General features: G+C 36.1%; 1 protein-coding gene and 1 long non-coding RNA gene across 2 annotated transcripts; one reads left to right on the plus strand and one right to left on the minus strand.

Moving 5' to 3' along the window:
- Positions 1-1,237: 1,237 nt before the first annotated feature.
- Positions 1,238-5,970, plus strand: LOC121235383 (protein farnesyltransferase/geranylgeranyltransferase type-1 subunit alpha). The gene is made up of 5 exons (XM_041131733.1): positions 1,238-1,621; positions 3,836-3,945; positions 4,202-4,322; positions 4,588-4,683; positions 5,267-5,970. The coding sequence occupies exons 1-5, from the start codon at positions 1,385-1,387 to the stop codon at positions 5,696-5,698; spliced, it is 996 nt and encodes a 331-aa protein (XP_040987667.1). The 5' UTR covers positions 1,238-1,384; the 3' UTR covers positions 5,699-5,970.
- A 4,451-nt stretch (positions 5,971-10,421) lies between these two features.
- LOC121268247 lies at positions 10,422-19,272 on the minus strand. Its single transcript, XR_005941134.1, has 3 exons — positions 19,218-19,272; positions 18,086-18,123; positions 10,422-10,512 (listed from the first exon to the last, which is right to left on the minus strand). It is a non-coding gene; the product is annotated as an uncharacterized LOC121268247 (long non-coding RNA).
- Between the last annotated feature and the right edge of the window lie 3,061 nt (positions 19,273-22,333).

Below are 22,333 nucleotides of genomic sequence, written 5' to 3' on the forward strand. Positions count from 1 at the left end.
TCTCATTTGTAATGGATTTACTCTCCAAATGACCTGTAAATGTAGACCCTTTGTGTCTCATTCTCCATTTATATTTCCTGTATATATTTCATACTTACTAAAATGGACGTACGTATGAACACCAGATCACTGCTCCGAACCATAGTCGTGGACTCTAAAACGATACCGATCGATACCTGAACCATCACCGTGAGCCGAGAGTGATTATTTCTCCCTTTCTGACCAGGTGGTTACAAAATACACCTTTAATAATGTACCATGCACATTATGTTCGCTATTTAATTTTGATGTAATATATCTTTGAATTCTATATAAGTACATTCCGAATGGAATGGATGCGTTTGTACTTAACGTAATATATACTAGCTTTAATTGAAATACATGAACGTAGTTGTTGAGCTTATACCTAAATTTTAAAAATATTAAATATAATCATTTTACCCATATTGGCAAATATTGTCATTCTACCAATGTTGCTATTATCAATACTTAGCGCTCCTTTGATATTTGAAATATCTCATAATTATATGATTAATAATAAAATAATTTGAATAAAAATATTTTATTAAGTTTTGAAAAAAAAATTAAATAAATATATTATTTATAAAGCTACAAAATTATTTTAATATAATTTTTATTTTAAAATTTTTAAAAGTCGTATTAAGTTTTGTATTTTATTTTTAAGTTTGTAAAAGGTTGTATTAGTTTTTTTATTTAGATAATTATTAAGTAATGATTAGATTAAAATGTTGAAAATTAAAATTAAAAATTATTTTATATTTAAGTGATATTTAAAAATAAAATTATAAAAAATTTTAAGAATTTTATGTTTCATCTTTGTGTCCAGACGTCCTAAACGAAGCATATATCTCAGCCAACCTTGACCTACCAGTTTCATGTTAAAAATTACCAAAATATAAGCCGACAACTTATATATAATTTTTATACAACTTAATAATAAAAGATTGATTTTTAAGAGTTTTCTTTTAACTTTTGATTTAGCTTGATATATAAATTTATCTCAACTTATCTTAATTCATTACTATAATTTTTTAAAATTTTAATATAAAATATAATAAACAATTCAATTTTTTTAAATTTTAAAATAATAATAATATTAAAAAATAATATTTTAATAATATTTTATCATCTCAACTCAATTCAACTCAACACTTTAACTTCCAAACGTAACATTAATTTTGATATGTTTGAATTTTTTTTAAAAATATTATTTTATTGTAAAGTCCGGTTGTCATCGCATCAGTGCCACCAGTCCGAACAGTATCAAATTCCCATTGTGAGAGAGAAGAATGTAAACCCTGAAAATAAAAAAGGTTGGGCAAACTACTTGCTTGTGAGTTGAGTGAGAGCGGAGTTGGTGGGAATGGAGTCCGACGAGGTCAAGCCACCGAGGGTCCCACTGAGCCAAAGGCCCGAGTGGTCGGACGTCACTCCGGTTCCCCAGGACGACGGTCCGAGCCCGGTCGTCCCCATCGCCTACAAAGAAGAATTCGTCGAGACCATGGACTACTTCCGGGCCGTATACCTCGCCGACGAGCGTTCAGCCCGTGCTCTGCGCCTCACTGCCGAAGTCATCAACTTGAACGCCGGCAATTACACTGTAAATTCCCCTCTCTCTCTCTCTCTCTCTCTCTCTTGCTTTTATTCTCCGTGTTTTAATTTTGGATAATTAGGTGTTCCTAATCGTTTTCGGGTCGGGTTTTGATGCATGAAATTGGCTTCGGCTTAGGAAAGAAAGCCGAATGCCCCACTCCTCTATAACATATTACTGACTGTAGTCATTTTTCCCATTTTGATGGGAAATTTGATCGGCAATTGGAATGACTATCTTATTGCTACATTTTTTTTTTTTATCTGTTTAATCTTTACTGGGTGAAATTTCACATTCTTCTATTTGTTATGGCCTATGAGCTTCAGCTCGAATGCACCCCCCGCTCCCTTATAAAAATCGGACGGAGGGTTAGGTTGTGGTGGAAGGATCTGGTCCCTAGAATTATCTGAGTACCCCGACAGCATTAAATTTTGTGCGATCCATAGATTAAAAGTTGGATTTTTTTGTTAGTATTTGCAAGTTGGATATATAAAGGCCTACGGCCTTGTAAATTGGACTTTCTTATTGTATATGTTGAGGAGGTGTGGTTTTGAGGAGAAATGGTGTAGTTGGATAGCCCACCATATCTCTGCAGTACATTTTTTGTTTTGGAGAATCACACACCAACGGGAGTTTTTAATTGCTCTTGTGGCCTTCATCTGGGGGTTCCCTCGTCTTCTTTACTACAGTAAATGGTGCCTTTTCATCAGGGTTTTCTATAGAGTCTAGAAATTCAGATTGTTTATTGATTCCTCACATTTTATCCATAGATGATACATTCATTTTTTGCAAGGCAATCCTCGATCATCTTCAGTACCTGCAATGTTTGTTGCTATACTTTGAAACAGTATTTGGCCTAAAGATTAATATGGTTAAATCTGAACTGCTCCTTGTTGGTAATATTGAGAATGTAGAAAGTATGGTGACTGGTCTTGGATGAAGAGTTGCTTCATCGGCCATGACTTACTTAGGTCTCCCTTTGAGAGCTCCTTTTTTAAAAGCAAAGTTTATTTGGGATGAGATTCTTGAGAGGATTGAAAGTCATTGACTGGATGAAGTGGCAGTATTTATCAAAGGGTAAAAGCAGAACTTGCATATTTTTATTTTTCACTCTTCTTGCTTCCTGCAGGTATAGCAAATCATTTGGAGAAATTACAACGGATTTTTTGGGGGATGGTGTGAGGGCAGAGTTTAGATTTCATTTGCTAAAGTGGTCTAAGGTGTACTCTCCATTTTTCTCTCTGAGGATTGGGGGTCTGAAGTTAATGTGGTTTCAATAGAGCTCTCATGGGGAAATGACTATAGGATTTGGGTTGGTGGGGATCTAACAAGGTTAAAAGAAGATCAACTCAAAAACTTCCACAATAGCTCTTTCGATCTTTAAAAGACTTTTAACTTATAGCTTCATTTTACAACAGGTACTTGGTTTAAAGCTGACAAAATATTCATTGTAGAGTGCATGGAAGTGTAGCTTATCTAAGCCCTCGTGTTGTTATTCTTTGATGCTGGATGTTTGACATGAATTAGTAAAATATTTGCCTAAACCTGGTTTTTATAATCACTAGCTGCACGCTCGTGTTATGTGTGGGAAAAAGTTCCTGAATTCATTATAGGAATAGAAAAAGAAAATAAAAAGCCCTGATTCTTTTGTGGTACCTACGATTGAAGTGGAAATCGAATAGGTTGTTTTGGGAAATAGAAATCTAAATTGTAGGTAGAGTGTAAGAGATGGGTAAATGAATGGTCATACTGGGTGAAGTGGAAATGTTGGTGTTGTAATTAAAAGAATAATAAAAATAGCAAACCAGTAAAATAGTAAAAAAACTAAGGTTTATGGGAAAATGCTGAGGTGGCTCGATGAGAGAAAAGAAAATGCCTCAGAAATATATAGGTAATATATTTGATCAAGTTCTTGACATTCACCTGTATGTTCTGTTGTCATGCCATTTTATTTGTTCTTACTTTAAATTATTTATTTTAAAAATATAGCAGGTTTTAGAACCTTACATGTTATACAAACCGTATAGACTCTGCATGGGAAACTAGAAATTGTATTTGTTTCTGAATGAGAACACTTGACATCCCAAATATTAAGATGTTTGTGGAGGAGGTGATATCTGAGCTCTTAGATGATGTTCCCAAATGGCCATTTAGCCATGGAAGGGAATTTGCTAGTTCATTTTTTTTAAGGAGTTGGGACTAAGAAAACTTTTATTTTCATAGGTATGGCATTTCAGGCGTTCAATACTCGATGCTCTCGATGCTGACCTGAATGATGAACTGGACTTCATTGAGAATATTGCTAGGAGTAATTCTAAGAACTATCAGATATGGTGAGCCATAAAATAAATTCTTTTCTTTTCTTTTCTTTGTGATGTATGTAAAATACAAGAGACATTCTACGAAGATGTATGAAAAACGTGAAGCTGGTGTTGTATTTCTTTTGAGTCATGTCAGCTCTTGTCAAGTCGTCATTTTAATCTATCCCTCTGACTACCAATTTGTCATTGAGTTCTTTTGGAGTTTCTGTAGCTTATTTTACCCTTACCCAGGTACCGCTGCATTGATCTTAATGACAGATATTTGCAGGCATCATAGGCGGTGGGTTGCTGAGAAATTGGGAACTGATTCTGCAAGGAAGGAACTTGCGTTCACCAAGAAGATATTTTCCATTGATGCTAAACATTATCATGCCTGGTCCCATAGACAGGTTTGTTGTTCCTGTTATCTTCTTTATGCTAAATAATTGACCCAAAACTTTAATATATGAAATCTTTACCATGTGCCCACACGTGCACTCTCTCTCTCTCTCTCTCTCCCCCCTTCTCCCTCTCCCTAATTGTACAAGTACTTTGAGCACCAATTGCACCAAGCTTTAGTATATTTTAAGTTATATTTGGTACTGATTGGTACAAAAATTGGATTTGATTTAACTTTTTTATTCCCTTTTCTTTCTTCTTTTCTCTTTAATGCAGTGGGTTCTGCTGGCTCTAGGAGGATGGGAAGATGAACTTGGCTACTGTCAGCAGCTCCTTGAAGAAGACGTTTTTAACAACTCTGCTTGGAATCAGGTATGGTGACATGTAAAACATCTTACTCAGTCCATCCAATATAACAAAAATGAAGGTCCTATTCATGCCCACAGGTGAAAGTTTAGTAGAAGATAATAGTTTTTATGAGTGTGGAACTGTAATTAGACAGTTGACAGATTAGAATAATTTACCATGATTCCATGGTGCAACTTATCATGGCTAGTTTGCCTTCTTTTTTCTTTTTTAACATGCAAGTTTTGACTTCTGCATGTGCTAAAATGGTCAATAAACAACAAAGTTATAAACTACACTCTATAGGAATTTCGTTAATTACTGATTTTAATTCTGTTTCAATGTCATACCTACTTCTTATTACGGCTTCATCATGATCTTTTGCCCAGATTGGTCCTTCACTCCTGAAATTCTTACAAAATTTAGGATTTGATAGAGCTTTGCATTGGTGTCTACGGGTTTCTTGTTTTCTTGACGTGAACAATTTGCCTCTGTTTCTTTTTCTTTTTCTTTTTTTCAAAAAGAAATATATATTATAAGTTTGGCGAGCAGGGTTATTTCTCTCCTTTATTCTCAGTAAATCAACCATCATATGTTTTGTTTGCAACAGAGATTCTTTGTCATAACAAAGTCTCCCCTCCTGGGAGGCCTAGAGGCTATGAGAGAGTCTGAAGTGAGTTACACTGTTGAAGCCATACTAACCTACCCTGAGAATGAGAGCCCATGGAGATACCTTCGAGGGCTTTACAAAGGTGACACCCAATCTTGGGTGAACGATCCTCAAGTTTCGTCAGTGTGTTTGAAGGTTTTGAATGCCACAAACAACTGTATGTTTGCTCTGAGCACACTTTTGGATCTTCTCTGCCATGGTCTCCTGCCAAGTCAAGAGTTCAATGATGCTGTGGATGCTCTGAAGCCATCAGGCCCAGATCAACCAGATTCTGACTTGGGAAAAAAAGTTTGTTCTATCTTGGAACATATAGACCCGATCAGAGCCAACTATTGGAAGTGGCGTAAGAGCAAGCTTCCCAGTGCAACTTAATATCGGAAAGGCTAATGGATAAGCTGATTGTGTCATCTCAGTGTCAATTTGTCTGAATATTCACATACTCATATCTACAGATGGCGTTGGATACAGGTCATGGTCCTTAGCCAGCTTATTTGGAGGATATTTCTGAAAAAAAAAAAAAAAAATCCAATCCTCATGTTTTCATTTGAGTAACATTGTTATACAGTCGGAACTTAATTTGTGGGACTACCATCCTGTTGTTGTAACCTTGAGGTGCATTTATAAAATGTTAAGAGTTGATCTTACTAAGCAAGTTAATATAAATTGAAATCAAGTGAAAGGCTTAAATAAAATTGATAATTGTGACTGGGACTACACATACTTCTTCTCCCCTTCATTTTCTTAGAATCATTTTCAAAGTTACTGATTGGATGTTCATATGAAGGACAAAATAGCTCTATGAAATGTGATCATTTCATCCAAGGAATTGCTGCAAAAAGTCATGGTGTACTCTCTCTCTATCTCTCTCTGTCTCTCTCATGACCTCCCGTCTCTTTCCCGTTTCTAGCGCTTCTTGCGAGAAAATTTCTTAATTTCTGTCTGTTTCTATCTTCGTTTCTTTTCTCCCTTCTTGTTGCCTTCATTTATATTCTTTCGGGTTTTGTCACTCACGTTTTGTTATGGCGTCAGAAAAAAAAGTTCTTTGGTGGATTTGAAGCTATTCACTTTTTCAGTGGTAAAGTAATGATTATTGCATATCATAGAAAGAAGTAATAGGAAAGTTGATAAATGTATTTTCATTGGTAAGACGACTGCGAGATGGCTGGAGAAAATGTTGGTCGCTTGTGCTGAATCAGAATCTAGAGAGTTCTAAAAGACGTCAACGGTTTGGGGTTTAAGACGAGACATAATATTCTCACGTGATTTCATTTCATTTCATTACATCTCATCTTATTTGTAAACATAATTCAAATATAAAATTTTAAACTAATCATTATAACTTTTTCAAATTAATCATTACAATTTTTTAAAATTTCAAATAAAAAATAAAAAATAATTATAACTTTTTCAAATCTTTAAATCAAAATAATATTATAAAACATTCTTACAATATTTTAACTTTATAATATTTTTTATTTAACTTTTTCTTTCTTATTTTCCAAAATTCATAAAATATTTAACTCAAACTATCTCAATACTATTTATAAACTATCTTATTACTTTTCATGAAATTCTCATCTTATTTCACTTCTCAAACCAGGATTAACACAGCACCGTGTTAATGGTTATGGGCGTTATTTGGTGATTGCTGAGTGTGACCATGGCGGTAGGAAGGGCTTCATCGTCGTCCCTTAGGGTAAGTCCGGGAAGGGATGGAGGTGTTTCACTGAAGTTTTTGGCTTTGTTAACTCCTTTGTTTCGTTCACCGATAACAGAGGATGTTATAATTCTGGAGTTAACGTCCAAGCTTGCCGCGGGGTCAAGTTCCACCTAAGTTGGCGATGCCAGGAGATGAATATTCTTACAAGGCAGTGCTGTTATCAAAACCGTCATTGGTTGATCAACTTTCGATAGTTCAATCGGGGGCTCTCTGGACTATGGAATGCATTGGCTTTCCCAATCAATCTATGGGTGGCGATGGCATTTCTGAGGGAGGCTCTTCAAGATGGATGGGTAGTGGAAGGGTCCCTAGTTGAAGTGAAACATGAATTGATCGAGATCAAAGAGAAGATCAGAGTCTTCTGATGAGGCTTGACAAGGTGATGGGCTTGGGAGAGATTGTGGGCTGCATATCTGGGATGGACGGCTTGGTGTGTAATGATTTTGGGGCCTTGGGCTTAATACGTTCTAATAGAGATAATTTTTAAACCGGTCCGTTTGTTCTCTACTAAAAAACAGCTCACTAATAAATAAGGGCCACGTAGGCAGTTCATTGGGACACTAATGTAATCTGTATTGTAGGAGATAGCGTTGTAGCCCCTTTCAGTTTGCGTCGCCTGAGTCATCTTCTTCCTTTGCAAACCCCTCATCTTTGTGAACCAACGAATGGAGGCATTCACACCACTGTTTTCAATTTCGTACCATACCGGCTGGTACGGCCGATATTTTCCGTACCAGCCGTTGGGCCGGTACATGTACCATATACGTTTCGTATCGGCCCAAATACTGACCAGTACCGGCCTTAATTTCGACCTATACCGGCCTATATTTCGGCCTTCATTTTTTTTTTATTTTTTCAAACTACAAGCTTATTTTTTGACCCTCAATTCAGATTAGGCTATTTATAATTTATATATATGTATTTATATATAATTTATTCATATATAGACTATTATTTTAGAATATAATTTATTCATATATCGACTATCCCGAAACGGTATCGATACCGAAATATTTCTTTCTAGTACCTTGACCGGTACGGCGTCCGGTACGGTATTCAAAACATTGATTCACATCCCATCTTTGTGAGCCATGAGCTCATTACCCTTAGAAAACTCATACAATCTTCGGTCTTTAATCCTAGCGCCAAACCTATCTCTTCTAGACCCCAAATCACAAGTTCTTGATGAAAAACTACCGTCATGTGATTTACAACCACAACTCTTCTCAATCAAAAATAAAACTCAAAAATACAAGAAATACAAACCGTGACCAACAAATCCAGAATACAAACCACAATACCCAAATTCGAGCGTCAATTTTCTTTTTTCTTTCTTATATTTACTTTTAAACTACAACCCCAACCTCAAAACTGACAATTCAATTTTTTAAGGCTGACTAAGAGTCAATACAAAACAAATTGTGTATGAAAATTGATACAAATATGATCAATAATAGGTGAAAATCAGTAGAAGATATCAGAATAGGCAGACAAAACTAGGAGAGAAAAAGTCAATTGAAAATCTACAGATTCAAAATCAAAAGGCTGCTTTTTACGTAATTGTAAACGCATTTGTATGGTGTGGTGGGATATGTATAATTTGAGATGGTGGTCGACATAACTGTTGGCGTCGAAACTAGTGGCTGACGGAACTGGGCAACGAATTTGAAATTTGTGAGGGGTTTCGACTAGGATGATCCTCATGTGAAATATGTGGAATCGCTGATGTGATGGATTATTATTAGAGGCCGGTAATCCAACGCGGTTTTGGTTCTAATAAGGGGGTTGGTGTTAAGATGAATGGGATTGTTATGAATACCATGGGCTGTAACTTGGGACCCAAACGCAACGCCTTTGATAAAGAGAAACAAAAAGTTGGGCCAGCTTCTCAGAAGTTTCCTTAGCCTGTATCAATGTGGAGGGCTAAAAAAGTCTCTGGGCCTCTCTCAGGTTCTACCTCAACCTACCGTGACAATCCACCAACAGTGGCTTCTCCAGGATTGGTGTCATCATAGAAATCTTTGTCGGTTGTTTCTGTCTCGAGAATTGTATCCTATTGCCAATTATTACGACGAAGATTCCTCCTGAGTCATCATTGTTATCTCTGCCGGTTGTCTCTACTCTAGTGACAGCACCTCCGGCAACAAGGTTGTCACAGACTGACTCGCTAGCCTTTCCTGCTCTCGATTTAGATATTCTGGTACTGAAAGTTACACCGATGGGTTCTCCCATTTTTTCGCCGGTGGTTTTGCCGACATGTTCAAGTTTGAAGGTATCAACTGGGTTAGAATGTGACGTTACTACCTTCTCCCCTACTCCTAATTTCAAAAATTTATTAGTAGGTTCAGTATGTGTTTCTGGTTGTGGTGGTGGAGTGCGTGAGGATGAGGCCTCTCTTTTTAATCTGATGCTGGAAGATAAGTCGATTCTGGGGGAAGACCAGAATGGAGCTGAGATGCAGCTGGTTTTAAGGGATATGGAGAATCTGATCTTTAATCAGAGCAAAAGGGAAAATATGGGTGACGACCCGGTGCCGTTATGTACCTTGATTCCAAGGGTAAACTTGGCTGTGAACTCTTTGAATTGGGTCCTCAAAAGGTCTGAGAAACCTAGGAGTGCTTGGGAACTTCGTGTGAGGGTTTTGAATATCAGTTCAAAGCCTTACTTATTGCCATTGAAGCGGGCCATCATTCATCTACGAAATTGGCAGTACAAAAAGAAAGAGTTGAAGAGACTACCTGTACAATAAACTACGACACTAAGGAGAGGAGTACAAGTCATGAAAGGAATAAGGGAGGGCTTCTAATCTTATTTTATGAAGCCCAAGATTCTGTCATGTAACACAGAGGGCTTGGTTAATAATAGTAATAAGTGCCTCCGTGTTAAAAAATTATTTTGCTAATAGAAGGTTGACATTATTTGCTTACATGAAACAATATTACAATTGGTTAATAAAAGAATCATCAAAAGTTTATGAAGATGTTCTTATGTGGATTGGGCTTTCCTTGCATTGAGTGGGGCTTCTAATTGTACCGTTGTAATATGGGATAAAAGGATTGTGGAACTCCTTGAGGAGTGTATTGGGGAATCTTAGGTGGCTTGTCTCTTTAAGAATGTGGATGATAAGTTTGTATGGGCCTTCATGGGTGTTTATGGGTCTAATTCTATCAGAACCCCGCCCCAGAAGGGTGGGGTCGCGACGTACATACCTGTCCTTTACTTTCTATTTTTTTTCGTTCTTTTCTTTTCTAGTAACATGCAATCGGCATGGATATGACACACGTATACTCTAAATTTTTAATTTAATAAAGAGAACACCTAATAGATATTCTATTCAAACACTTATCCATAAGAGACTCTCAGAGTCTATCCCAACATAAACATAACTGTTCTAGTTAGGAAAGATCCTAAGCATCTGCCTCTCTCTCCAGAGTAATGCCTTGCTTCCCATCCTTTTCATCATTACCTGAACGTTTTAAACATTTAAAACAAAGGTGAGTCGAATACTCAGTAAGTAGTATACCATGCAGTGAACATACTAGACATCTATTCTTTTATTTTGAAAACATGCATACATAAACGTTTGCTAATCGTGACAATGCTTTCATGCATAATAGTTTAAAGAATAAGTCATACTTTCATGTATAAACATTTAAGAAATAAGCAATAACTATGCTTTCATGTATAACACTTTAAGAAATAACTATACTTTTATTGGCCATTACACATTATTATGCTCCGTATGTTAGGGTTAGCGATCTTTCTTTGGATCTGGATTCCGCCCGTGGCCACATGTTGAGAATCCCTTTCAGTCAGGGGGCAGCACTGGGTGCACTACTACTACTACTTACCCGGCATTGTAATTTGCCCATTCGTTTGGTATCCTTTTCATTCATATGGCCGTTATATATTTTCAAACACTAAAACCTTCATTCATTCAATCATTTCTTTCTTTCATTCATGTCAGTCCTTTCAGTCATTTTCATTTCAATCCTTTTCATTTAACAATTCATTCATGGAAGAACATCATTTAAAAGCATGAGCTTACACATCACTTTTTATGGCATCCATAAAACATCAGTTCATGGGGACATTTTAACATCAGTTCATAGGGACATTTTAAAACATTTTCTTCAAATCATTTAAAGCATGAGTTCATAGGAGTATTTTAAAACACTTTCTTCGCGTCATTTAAAGCATGAGTTCATAGGGATATTTTAAAACTCATTTAAAGCATTACTTGAAGCATAATGCATGAGACATTCATTTATTTTCACTTGCAATCAAAACATTTTCATCATCTTTCTTACTCCAATGCACATACATTTTTATGAACAAAATACATTTCCATGCTATACTGCATATAGGGATAACCAATAAGTTTATTGAGAGAGCATGTATGGAAATCTCATGACTCAACCTACGTGCATGCATTGTCTTATATACATACACAATTATAATCGATAAGGTGCTTAACAAGGGCTATCAAGAAAGAGTTTGTACATATTATATACATTTACTCTTTCTTTAGAAGAACATTTGAAAAAAGAGAGAGAGACATTCTTTCATAAAGAGAACTTGGTGTAAGAAGTATGGTCATAGCTACTTACCTCTATGCTCATCGATACTTCCATCATCAATATAGGTCCTAATCCAATAAATGGCATAAGAGTGTTAATACTCATACAATATTATTTAAGTAAGGTCTCTTTGGTTCAAGTTCACTTTGGGTTATGGACATTAGGAGATAAATATGGAAATTCTCAACAATGGGCTTTAAAATAGATTTAGGTATCTCAAGTAGGCTAAACCAACTTGGGAAACATGCCCAATCAACTTGCAGTCCCTCATTATAAAAAGGTTAGCTTATCAATATTTTGGACTCTTGGGTTAGGTAGAATTTAACCAAACGAGGGACAACATAAGAGGGCTATTTTTGCATCAAGACGTGGCATGACATGGGCTTAGGGGTATTTGGATAGCTTTGCATATCATAATACATCATGCACAATTAATCTCTTGTACCTAAACCAACTATACTATAATCTAATCACACAAGCAATATTTTAAATAGTTTAGATAACATAACCCATTAAAATTAGAGTAGCATAAAGTATAGCAAGGTTACCCATTAAGAAATTTTAAAACCTTTAAACACTTAAGCTTATGATTTACTTCCTTTATACCTCTCAAAAGCAAGATATAAAATTATAGAACCCAAGCAAAACCTTTAAACCAAACCTCTAGTATCCTAAAAATAGATTATCAACCAAACCTCAACACAAGGCATATGATACCAACATATATAATTTAAAATCACTATAATCATCACCTATGATTAAACTAAGTTTAATAACAACATAGCATTGTCGAAATATAGGAAAATACATAGCAAAACAACTATAATACCATTCGGTTTAGGCCAAAAACATGGCATACATATTTATTTGCAATATAGGAATTTAGCTACACCAAAACACAAGCTAAAACAACTTAGTAAGCTTCCAAAATCACACTAAAATCAAATGAGTCAAATTAGGATTTTTACCTTGAGTTCTTAGCCCCTTTCAAAACACAAGTGAAAGACCAAATAGAGGTATAGCCGTGTGGAAGAAGATCAACACGATATCACTGTTTTAAACCCCAAAACCAAAACATCATAGGTAAGAAAAATGATAAAACTCGAAACCCACATGTAAATCACACTAAGGAATAAACAAAAAGTCTATTACCTTCAATATTTCACCATTTGGAAGATGAACTCAATCTTTAGTTCCAAGTTTTGAGGCAAAACCGAAAATGGTAGAAATGAGGGAGTATACTCGTATGGCTTGGAGAGGATGAGAGAATTTTTTTTTTTTTCTTTTTCCCTTGTCATGGAGTCACAAGCTTGAAGGAGATGAGAGGAACTTGGTTTCTTGAAGATGAAAAGAGAGGATTGGCTTTAGCATGCTTGGAAAGGAAGTGAAATTTTCTTTTTCTTTTCTTGGGTGTAGACCGATGGGTTAAAAGGAACTAAAGGGAATTGATTTTAACTTTTTCCCTTTTGTGTTGCTTTGACCGATGGGTGCAAGGAAGAAAGTGAATTTAATAGCTTCCTTTAGGAAGCTTACGGATGCAAAGAGTTTAATGACTTGCCTTAGAAGCCTACGGGTGAAAAGAGCTTAATGACTTGCCTTAGAAGTCTACGGGTGAAAAGGGATAAAGGGTTTAATTGTTTTAGTCAAAACTTATCCCATAAGCTAGGGAGATGGAGGGTGGGAATCTATCCACCTCAAGGATACTTTTCACCTACCAATCCAATGGTAGAGAATAATTGAGCCATTTCTTAAATGAATAAAATTAAAGGGCTTGAGGGAAAATATTTCAAAGTCTAAAAACAATAAACCCTTAATTTATTTTAAGAAATCATATTTTAAAAATAAAGTATACTCATCTTAAAATAAAATAATTAAAAGTAATAAAAATCTTTATCTCAAAATATTTAACTTAAAGAATTAATAAAATGACGTAAGGACCTACGTAGTAGGACTTGGGTATTACAGCTCTACCCCTCTTAAAAACAATCTCGTCCTCGAGATTGAACGTACCACAAAGCGAAAGGGTGGAATACTTTTCCCTCATACCGTCCTCATGCTCCCATGTCACCTCTTGTTCGGTGCGGTGACTCCACAACATTTGACCATCGGGATCGTTTTACTGCGGAGCACTTGTACTTTCCGACCTAGGATCTGAACTAGTGCTTCTTCATAGGAGAAATCCTCATGTACCTGAAAGGGCGCGTACTCGATCACATGGGAGGGATCATGCACATACTTTTGAAGCACTGAGATGTAAAATACATTGTGCATGGCTGAGAATTGTGGAGGGAGTGCAAGTCTGTAAGTCACTTGTCCTACTTTTTCCTGGATCTCAAACTGGCCAATAAATCTGGGAGTCAGCTTGACTTTCTTTCTGAACCTCATCACCCCTTTCATGGGAGCTACCCTTAGAAATACTCTATCCCCATATTCTTTTGCACACTCCTCCAAAACATGCTCACAAGGGTACCAGAAGAAACTTTCTGCTGAGGACATTTGCCACAACATTAGCCTTGCTAGGATGGTAGTTGATGGTATAGTCAAAATCCTTTATCAGCTCCAACTACCTGCGCTGTCTCACATTTAATTTCTATGGGTGAAGAAATATTTACGGCTCTTGTGATCCATATAGATCTCACAGAGCTCCCCGTACAAGTAATGTCGCCAAATCTTTAAGGCGAAGGCAACTGCCGCTAGCTCTAGGTTGTGGGTCGAGTAGTTGTGCTCATAATCCTTGAGTTGGCGTGAGGCATACGCTACAACTCTCCTGCGGTGCATTAGGACACATCTCAACCCTTGGTGTGACGCGTCACTATATATCATGAAACCACCTGTACTCGAAGGTATAGTCAGAATAGGCGTCATCATAAGCTTCTCTTTCAACTCCTGTAAGCTTTTCTTACACTCCTCAATCCATATAAATTTCTCCCCTTGCCTGGTGAGCTTTGTCATGGGGACTATAATGCGGGAAAACCTTTCGACAAATCTCCGGTAATACCCCACAAGACCCAAAAAGCTCCTGATCTCTTGGATCGTCTTAGGTCTAGGACATTCTAAAATTGCCTTGACCCTCGATGGATCCACAGAAATCCCATCTTCGACACTATGTGGTCAAGGAAAGAAATCTTTTGTAGCCAAAACTCACACTTAGTTAGTTTGGCATATAGTTTCTTCTCCCTTAAAATTTGTAAGACCACTTCCAGGTGCTTTGCACGCTCTTTCGGGCTCTTAGAATAAACTAGGATATCGTCAATAAATACGATAACAAACTAGTCAACGTACTCTTGGAATATAAGGTTCATTAAATCCATAAAAGCCGCTGGAGCATTAGTCAGTCCGAAGGACACTACTAGAAATTCGTAATGTCCATACCTTGTCCTGAAGGCAGTCTTAGGAGCATCTTCTGCCTTAATCTTCAACTGGTAATATCCGAATGGAGATTGATCTTCGAGAATACCTGTGCTCCTTGAAGTTGATCGAATTGATCATCGATTCGAGGTAACGAATACCGATTCTTAATGGTCATCTTGTTTAGTTCTCTATAATCGATAAAAGGCGCAACGATCCATCTTTCTTCTTCACAAAGAGGACTGGTGCTCCCCATGGTGACACGCTAGGATGAATAAAGTCCTTCTCCAGTAATTCCTGCAGTTGATCCTTAAGCTCCTTGAGCTTTACAGGTGCCATCTGATAGGATGTTTTGGAGATCGGCGTCGTTCCCAGTAGATGATCTATTGAGAACTCAATCTCTCTATCCGGAGGTAAGCTAGGTAGCTCATCTGGAAAGACATTGCGAAACTCTCTTGCTACCTCGATGTCCAGAAGCTGAGGCTCATTTGGTTGAGACGTAACCAAATTAGCAAAGAATCCCACGCAACCCTTCTTCAGCATTTCAATTGCCTTTAGCGCGGAAACCATCTTGGGCTTAGGGCGGTTACCCACTGCATAGAAGCGAAACTCTATCTCTCCCGGTGGTCTAAAGACCACTCTCTTCTCGAAGCACTCCTTGCAGGCATGGTGCTTAGACAACCAGTCCATGCCCAAAATGGAATCGAACTCCTTCATGTCGAATATAATTAAATCGGCAAGGAGATGCCGACCTTGTATCTCTATCACACATCCCTTCAATACGGAACTACAATTTACGGAGTCTCCTAGTGGAGTAGAAACAGACATCACACACTCTAAGGACTTAGGAGTCCTCTCACTTAAACAAGCAAACTTACAGGATATGAAGGAACGTGGCACAGAATCACCTAATACTAATGCACGATGGGGAAATAGGGAAAGAACCAGTTAGTGAAAGCTTCTTTAAATATAGCCTAAGAAATTGGAGTTGCCTCGCTTAACTCTTGAGGAATAAGCCCATGGGTAGACTTCCAACACCCGTTTGCCACGTCAAATAAGTTGTAAGCAACGAATTCCATTTTCTCTCGTTTTGGACATAAGACTATGCCGAAGATCCTCTCTAGGCGCTCGATCCAGTTGCCAGCATCTGCTTCGCTACAGTTGCCATCAAACACTGGAGGGTGCAGTCTACCGAATAGTTCAAAGGTTGTTGAATGTTATGTTTGCCTTTGCGTCTTAGTTTGTCCATCAATGATGGTCTCTATCAAGCATGCAACTGCATGGGTGAGGTCCCTCGTATCTCTGGGAACCTCCTGCTGATTCTCTACACTATGGGAACGGGGTCACCCCCCCAACATCTGTCTTTCTTAGTATTGTCTATCGATGCCATACTAAAACACGTATAACAGTAACAATAGCAATGGACTCATATGAAACAAGTAGGCATGACTTGCATTCATTCTAACATAATTCATAATACTAAATAAGAAAATACCTTTGAAACTTGCTGCGGAGCTTGGCATACTTTAGAGAGAGGACTTCAGCTTTGTTCATCCCTAAAGCCTACAAGACCATATAACCTTTTTGCTCTGATACCAAGATTTGTCACAACCCCTCCTGGGAAGGGTGGGATCACGACGTACATACTCGTCCTTTACTTTCCATTTTCTTTTTTTTTTTGTTCTTTTCTTTTCTAGTAACATGCGATCGGCATGGACATGACACACGTGTACCCTAAATTCTTAATTTAATAAAGGGAACACTTGATAGACGTTCTATTCGAACACTCATCCATAAGAAACTCTCAGAGTCCATCCCAACATAAAACGTCTATACATAAACATGACCCATCATCCATAAACATAACTGTTTTAGTTAGGGAAGATCCTAGGCTTCTGCCTCTCTCTCCGCAATAATGCCTTGCTCCCCAGCCTTTTCATCATTACCTGGACGTTTAAAACATTTAAAACAAAAGTGAGTCGAATACTCAATAAGTAGTACACCATGTAGTAAACATACTAGGTATCTATTCTTTTCTTTTGAAAACATGCATACATAAATGTTTGCTAATCATGACAATGCTTTTATGCATAACAATTTAAAGAATAAGCGATACTTTCATGCATAAACATTTAAAAAATAAGCAATAACTATGCTTTCATGTATAACACTTTAAGAAATAACTATACTTTAATGTTTCACTTTCTTTGGCCGGTACACACTATTACGCCCCGTGTGTTAGGGTTAGCGGTCTTCCTTTGGACCTGGATTCCGCCCGTGGCCACAGGTTGGGAATCCCTTTCAGTCAGGAGGCAGCACTGAGTGCACTACTAGTACTAATTACCCGGCATTGCCAACTACTTATTCCTTTCGTACCCTTTTTATTTATATGGCCGTTACATATTTTCATACAATTAAAACCTTCATTCATTCAGTCTTTTCTTTCTTTCATTCATGTCAGTCCTTTCAGTCATTTCCTTTTCAATCCTTTTCATTTAACAATTCATTCATGGAAGAACATCATTTAAAAGCATGAGCTTAAACATCACTTTTCATGGCATCTATAAAATATCAGTTCATGGAGATATTTTAATATCAGTTCATAGAGACATTTTAAAATATTTTATTCACATCATTTAAAACATGAGTTCATAGGGGCATTTTAAAACACTTTATTCGCGTCATTTAAAGCATGAGTTCATAGGGACATTTTAAAACTTATTTAAAGCATCACTTGAAGCATAAGGCATGAGATATTCATTTCCTTTCCTTTGCAATCAAAACATTTTCATCATCTTTCTTACTCCAATGCACATGCATTTTTATGAACAAAATACATTTTCATGTTATACTACATATAGGGATAACCAATAAGTTTATTGAGAGAGCATGTAAGGAAATCTCATGACTTATAACCTACGTGCATGCATTACCTTATACACATATACACAATTATAATCAATACGGTGCTGCTTAACAAGGGCTATCAAGAAAGTACTTGTATATACTATATACATTTACTCTTTCTTTAGATGAACATTTAAAAAGAGAGAGAGAGACATTCTTTCATAAAGAGAACTTGGTGTAAGAAGCATGATCAAAGCTACTTACCTCTATGCTCCTCGATACTTTCATCATCAATATAGGTCCTAATCCAATAAATGGCATAAGAGTGTTAATACTCATACAATATTCTTTAGCCCTCCCTTTAGAGGAGAAGGCCATGATATTATAATCTAAGGTCCCTTTTATGCTTAACATCAACCTAAATAACTACTCCTCACCTCGACTTAGAAGAGAATTGACTTAAATATTAAGACATACTAACTGTCCAAGGAAAGGCTATTTTAAAAGTTTATATGAAAAGTAGTTAAGAATTCATAAGTTTCAAGTAAGGTCTCTTTGGTTCAAGTTCACTTTGAGTTATGGACATTAGGAGATAAATCTGGAAATTCTCAACAATGGGCTGTAAAATAGATTTAGGCGTCTCAAATATGCTAAACCAACTTAGGAAACATGCCCTTTAAATCAACTTATAGTCCTTCATTATAAAAAGTTTAGCTTATCAATATTTTGGACTCTTGGATTAGGTAGAATTTAACCAAATGAGGGACAATATAAATGGGCTATTTTTGCATCAAGACATCGTATGACATGGGCTTAGGGGTACTTGGACACCTTTGCATATCATAATACATCATGCACAATTAATCTCTTGTACCTAAACCAACTATGCTATAATCTAATCACACAAGCAATATTTTAAATAGTTTAGATAACATATCCCATTAAAATTAGAGTAGCATAAAGTATAGTAAGGTTACCCATTAAGAAACTTTAAAACCTTTAAACACTTAAGCTTATGATTTACTCACTTAATACCTCTTAAAAGCAAGATATAAAATTATAGAACCCAAGCAAAACCTTTAAACTAAACCTCTAGCATCCTAAAAATAGTTTACCAACCAAACCTCAACACAAGGCACATGATACCAACATATATAATTTAAAATCACTATAATTATCACCTATGATTAATCCAAGTTTAATAACAATATAGCATTTTCGAAATATAGGAAAATACATAGCAAAACAACTATAATACCATTCGGTTTGGGCCAAAAATAGGGCTTACATATTTGTTTGCAATATAGGAATGTAACTACACCAAAACACAAGCTAAAACAACTTAGTAAACTTCCAAAATCACACTAAATCAAATGAGTCAAATTAGGATATTTACCTTTAGCTGTTAGCCCCTTTCAAAACACAAGTGGAAGACCAAATAGAGGTATAGCCACGTGGATGAAGGACAACACGATATCACTATTTTAAACCTCAAAACCGGAACATGATAGGTAAGAAAAATGGTGAAACTCGAAACCCACATGTAAATCACACTAGGGAATAAACCAAAAGTCTATTACCTTCAATATTTCATTATTTGGAAGATGAAATCAATCTTTAGTTCCAAGTTTTGAGGCAAAACCAAAAATGGTAGACATGAGGAAGTATACTCGTATGGCTTGGAGAGGATGAGACAAAAATATTTTTTTTTCTTTTTCCCTTGCTATGGAGTCACAAGGTTGAAGGAGATGAGAGAAACTTAGTTTCTTGAAGATGAAAAGAGAGGAGAAGAAGAGAGGATCGGCTTTAACATGCTTGGAAAGGAAGTGAAATTTTCTTTTTCTTTTCTTGGGTGTAGACTGATGGGTTAAGAGTAACTAAAGGGAATTGATTTTAACTTTTCCCCTTTTGTGTTGTTTTGACCGATGGGTGTAAGGATGAAAGTGAATTCAATAGCTTCCTTAGGAAGCTTACGGGTGCAAAGAGTTTAATGGCTTGCCTTAGAAGCTTACGGGTGAAAATGGATAAATGGTTTAATTGCTTTAGTTAAAACTTATCCCGTAAGCTAGGGTGATGGAGGGTGGAGATTTATCCACCTCAAGGATACTTTTCACCTACCAATCCAATGGTAGAGAATAATTGAGCTATTTCTTAAATGAATAAAATTAAAGGGCTTGGGGGAAAATATTTCAAAGTCTAAAAAAAATAATACCCTTGATTTATTTTAATAAATTACATTTTAAAAATAAAGTATACTCATCTTAAAATAAAATAATTAAAAGTAATAAAAATCTTTATCTCAAAATATTTAACTTCAAAAATTAATAAAATGACTTAAGGACTTATGTAGTAGGACTCGGATATTACAAATTCGGAAAGTTGCAGTAGGGGATGAGCTTGCTAGATTGTATAGTTGGTGGGCGGTACCTTAGTGTATTGGAGGGGATTTCAATGTGACTCAGTTCCCAAAAAAAGGTTGGGAGAGCATCGTTTAATCCATGCTATGGAAGACTTTTCTAACTTTATCTTTTATCTAGAATTATTGGACTTGCCTTTTGGGAGGGGGTGATTTCACTTGGTCCAACAATTATGTTCGGGTTGAGGTTGGAAAAATTTCTTATTTCCCCTTTTGTGAGACTCATTTTCTAGTGTGCTGCAAAAAAAGAATGCTTAGAGTTTGTTTGGATCATTTTTCTATTACTTTGGATTGTGGTGTTATTCGGGGGTCATAAGTATTTCAAGTTAAAAAATATGTGGTTAAAAGTTGAAGTTTTTGTGGATATGGTGGGACAACGGTGGTCCTCTTGTTAGTTTATTAGTAACCCGATTTTATATTGACAAATAAATTTAAAGCTTTAAAGAATGGTATGAAGAAATGAAATGTGGTAGTTTTTGGGAACATCAATCATCAAAGGAAGTGTCTCTTTGAGGAGTTGCTTAGGTTGGAAAGGGCTGAGATTAGGGCTATATTGGAGGAGGAAATGAGCAGAGAAAATTTGTGATAGCTGAACTTAAAAATTTGATTTTGTTGGAGGAGATTTTGTGGATGCAAAAATCTCAGGCTTTGTGGCTGGATGAAGGAGATCGATGTACAAAGTACTTTTATCAATTGCTGATTCTCATCGTAGGAAAAATGTTATTGAGATGCTTCATTCTAGTGACCGTGTTATTGATGATCTAGCTTATATTGAACCTTCTGGTTCATTATTACGAAACATTTCTATCAGAACAACACCCATGGAGGCCAAAACTTGATGGGATGGCCTTTGAGACTATTATAGACACTATGAGTTCAAATTGGTTAGACATACTGTTTGGGGAGGAGGAGGTGCACCTTGTGGTTAAAGTAATGGTAAGGGACAAAACTATGGGGCCAAATGGTTTCTCTATGGCATTTTTTCAAGAGTGTTGGGAGGTTGTAAAGGGAGACGTTATGAGCATTTTTAATGTGTTCTATGCCTATAAAAAATTCAAGAAGTGTCTTAATAAGACTTTTCTTGCACTCATTCCTAAAAAGCAGGGCAACATATGTTAAGGATTTCCACCCTATTAGCCTTATAAATGAAATTTATAAGATTATCTCCGAAATTCTTGCTAACCGTACGAGTACGGTTATAGAGATGATTATCTCGAAACCTCAAGATGTTTTTGTTAAGGGGCTTCAAATCCTTGATTTGGTTCGTATTGCAAATGAATATTTAGAGAATAGATTGAGAATGAGAGTGTCAATCCTTTTATATAAGCTGGATAGGGAAAAAGCTGAATATGTGAATTGGGATTTGCTTTTCTATTTACTTGAGAGATGTAGTTTTGGAGAGAAATGGTGTATGTGGATAAAACGTTGTGTTACTATGGTTCGGAAACTGATTACGTCCAAACTATGTGGTGTTATCGTATAGTTCAGGGTGTCGATCCACAGGAAGTTGAAAGAAACACTATAAGAATGCAAACTTAAATGAAAAGATCAACTGACAAGATGATAGGAATCTGAAAAGTATTTTGAAATCTACCTAAAACACATAATTAAAATGAGATTAAGACACAGATAAAAATGCAAATAAAGTTTTGGGCTTCTATCAACCGGATCCAATACTTTGATTTTTTTAATCCAAATTATATACATGATTAGGAATTATAATACCAAATTCATAATTGGAAGATATGATAATATACTCATCTAATTTTTCAAATTTAATTCTAGAATCTATTCCCCCTTTACAAACCATAGTTTTCATGTATAAAAAGGAATATCAATTCTAAAGATAGCACTATGTTCACAAAAAATAGTATAGTAAAAGATCACATCAATGATATGAAAAACCTGTTTATTATTCATAATCTTATAGCTCAACAAAATCAAACCATAGCAAGATTTAATGTAATTGTCTCAAATTTATAATATCCAAAATAAATAGAGAATTAAATCATAGAATCTTAAACAATAAAACTTAATCTGTGAATTGATATATAGTCAAAGTATTTTTATTAATCAATTTCTATCCTAAACTTTAC

Source organism: Juglans microcarpa x Juglans regia, chromosome 1D (assembly GCF_004785595.1).
Source record: "Juglans microcarpa x Juglans regia isolate MS1-56 chromosome 1D, Jm3101_v1.0, whole genome shotgun sequence".
Classification (NCBI taxonomy): Eukaryota; Viridiplantae; Streptophyta; class Magnoliopsida; order Fagales; family Juglandaceae; genus Juglans; species Juglans microcarpa x Juglans regia.

Excerpts from the sequence above, each read along its gene's own strand:
- LOC121235383 (XM_041131733.1), top strand. The coding sequence starts at position 1,385 with ATGGAGTCCGACGAGGTCAAGCCACCGAGGGTCCCACTGAGCCAAAGG. Across the intron at positions 4,323-4,587 it reads ATGCCTGGTCCCATAGACAG|TGGGTTCTGCTGGCTCTAGG; the intron begins GTTTGTTGTTCC and ends TCTTTAATGCAG. Across the intron at positions 4,684-5,266 it reads ACAACTCTGCTTGGAATCAG|AGATTCTTTGTCATAACAAA; the intron begins GTATGGTGACAT and ends TGTTTGCAACAG.